Here is a 2,459-nt window from a genome sequence, read left to right as displayed (position 1 = left end):
TTTTTTTTTTTTTTTTTTTTTTTTTTTTTTAAATTTAGAAAGATGAAACCCTTTTCCACTTTTGAGGTTAGAATTTTGGATTGAAATATTTTGGCTCGTTTGGATATATCAATTAAGTGACGACAGCTGATTTATCCATTATTTTGAATCTTTTTATTATTACAAGTTGATGATCTTTAGAATCTTCTCATAATTTGTTTATTGTAAGGACAAGGAAATTATTAATCTTTCTTTTGATATGGTCTTAATCTTATAGCTTTTGAAAATTATTGTTAATAATTATTATTAGGCTGTCTGTGGAATTTTAATGCAATAGTATTACTTTTAAAAGTTCTCGCGAATGATAAACGCCTTGTGTTCTTCATAGTTGACTGATAAATAAAACAATAATTACGTTGAATTATCTTTTTCGTTGCTATAACTAAGAAGGAAGGCACCTTAAAGGCAAGGTTTAGATGTGTGAGGCACTTTCCTAGTTGATCCATTTGTTATATCCAGTTTAATTTTGTTGGGTTCCTATTATTATTTCTCTCAAAACTGTCTAATCCATCCTTAATAATATATAATTTCTCGTACAAAGTAATTGAATTAGAACTTAATGTTTGAATAAGTCCTACATATATTTTTTTCATCCGCACAACTTGTCAAGTTAGGGAAGCATCTTGACTTTGACGATTGAAAGCATAGTTAGGTGCATACAAATCTTTTCCCAATATTATACTTATCTCATTATTGCCGATGGTTAGTAAGTTAATAAGTTTCAGTTGACAAAAAAAGAAGTTAATACAGTAAGTATCAATCATTCTGTTTTAAGAATGTTGCAAATCATGCCAATCATAATTTAAAATTGCTGGCCCTCTGGCTCTGACACAATAGGGAAATGTCAAACAACTGCTATTGACCAGATGAGCATATTTGGTGATTCTGATTCATAATAAGCTATTGGAAGTATAGGAATTACGCATTAAGCATTATATATACACATACATTCTTGAGCTTTTTTTTGGTTCACTTCTTTTGATGCACTCAAGTTTCATGCTTTGTATCTCACTGAGAGCACTAAATGACGAAAGAAGATGCTTCATTTGGAATTTTGAAGAAATGTTTCATTTGAAAGTGAAGGAGACAAGCCAAACCAGTTGGTTTGAAAGAGCAAACTGAGTTTGTAAGTCGCTATAACTTAACTCTGTATACTTTGCTACGTTATGATTGGATAAGTTTTCAAGTTTTCAAACTCTCAAAGGACACTATAGAGATTGTAGATTCATTTTGAAATTTCAAAATTTGTAAATGCGGGTTGTGTATTCTTCCTTTTGTCTGTGTTTTGTGTTCGCTGGTTCTATTGATCATTCAGCAGTTCGAAGTTACAACTTATTGCAATCAAAGCAATTAAAATCTAAGACGATGATATCATCATATTATTATACTGAGTTATTAACATTTTCTCTCATGACATTTGATTTACTATACATATATAAAGATGTTAATACATCAGAAACGAATTAGTATCCTCAAGAATATAATTGACCTCTATTAACAGAAAAAATCATCTAGGAGCCATCTCTGTGATGCTCTGAAAGGAAATATTAGACGTCGACGTCGACCCTTGAGGATTGGCTGAGCTTTTCCCTTTGTGACGTTGCGTTGACGAGCTCTCCTGTGAACTGCCGCCTACAAGACCGATGCCACGGTGGTTGCGTCCCTTGTTGACACCTCTGTAGACACCAGGCTCCGTTAAGGCAGCTTCGTTGAGGTTAAGCTCTTTCCTGCATAGCATCTCCACCACTTGCTTCATGTTTGGTCTCTTCTGCGCCGTGGCTTGAGTGCAGAAAAGAGCCACTTTGATGAACCGGGTCACTTCGTCTCCTGGGAACTTGGTTAGATTCGGATCCACACACTCTAGTAGCCTCCCTTCTTCTCGCAGCTTCCACACCTGCCAAAAACCACAGAAAATGTATAGCCACTCTGTTAATTGTGGTTTGTTTTCACATCGACATGTTATCTAATTGAATGCTCAAAAGAAACCACAGCGTTTGCATTTACATTTTGAAAATGTATTATTATTCACTTGTAAGAAAAACACTAAATCAAACATAGAGGTATGTATTGTGTGTTTAGGTATGAGATCATTTAGCTCTTTACCCATTCAATGAGAATCATGTACTCGTCTCCAAAGGCGGCTCTGCTGCTACTACTACCACTTATGACCTCCAACACAAGTATCCCGAAGCTATAAACGTCTGCTTTTTTCGTCAGTTGACCAAGAAGTGCATATTCTGGGGCCAAGTATCCTCTGTAATCTCACTCTCATCAGCTGAAATTTATCCGTAGAGGAAAAGATAAAAAAAAGCGATTATGTTTATAGAAGGATTCTTACACTGTTCCAGCGACTCGGGTACTGACATGAGTGACATTGTCTGGAAAAAGTTTAGCCAACCCGAAATCTCCAATCTTGGGAG

At 35.1% G+C, this 2,459-nt stretch overlaps 1 protein-coding gene across 1 annotated transcript in view; it reads right to left on the bottom strand.

Annotated features, from left to right (window-relative positions):
- LOC104748256 (putative serine/threonine-protein kinase) overlaps window positions 1,398-2,459 on the bottom strand; it is a 4,524-nt gene continuing 3,462 nt past the window's right edge. Inside the window, exons 5-7 of the mRNA XM_010469952.2 lie at window positions 2,378-2,451; window positions 2,143-2,293; window positions 1,398-1,933 (exon numbers count right to left, since the gene is read on the bottom strand). Of these exons, the coding sequence (XP_010468254.1) occupies window positions 1,547-1,933; window positions 2,143-2,293; window positions 2,378-2,451 (612 nt within the window). The 3' untranslated portion in view covers window positions 1,398-1,546. The remainder of the gene's footprint in view (window positions 1,934-2,142; window positions 2,294-2,377; window positions 2,452-2,459) is intronic.

This window comes from Camelina sativa, chromosome 1, assembly GCF_000633955.1.
Source record: "Camelina sativa cultivar DH55 chromosome 1, Cs, whole genome shotgun sequence".
NCBI lineage: Eukaryota > Viridiplantae > Streptophyta > Magnoliopsida > Brassicales > Brassicaceae > Camelina > Camelina sativa.
Note: the sequence above shows the minus strand (reverse complement) of the source record. Positions and strands in the feature narration are given on the sequence as shown.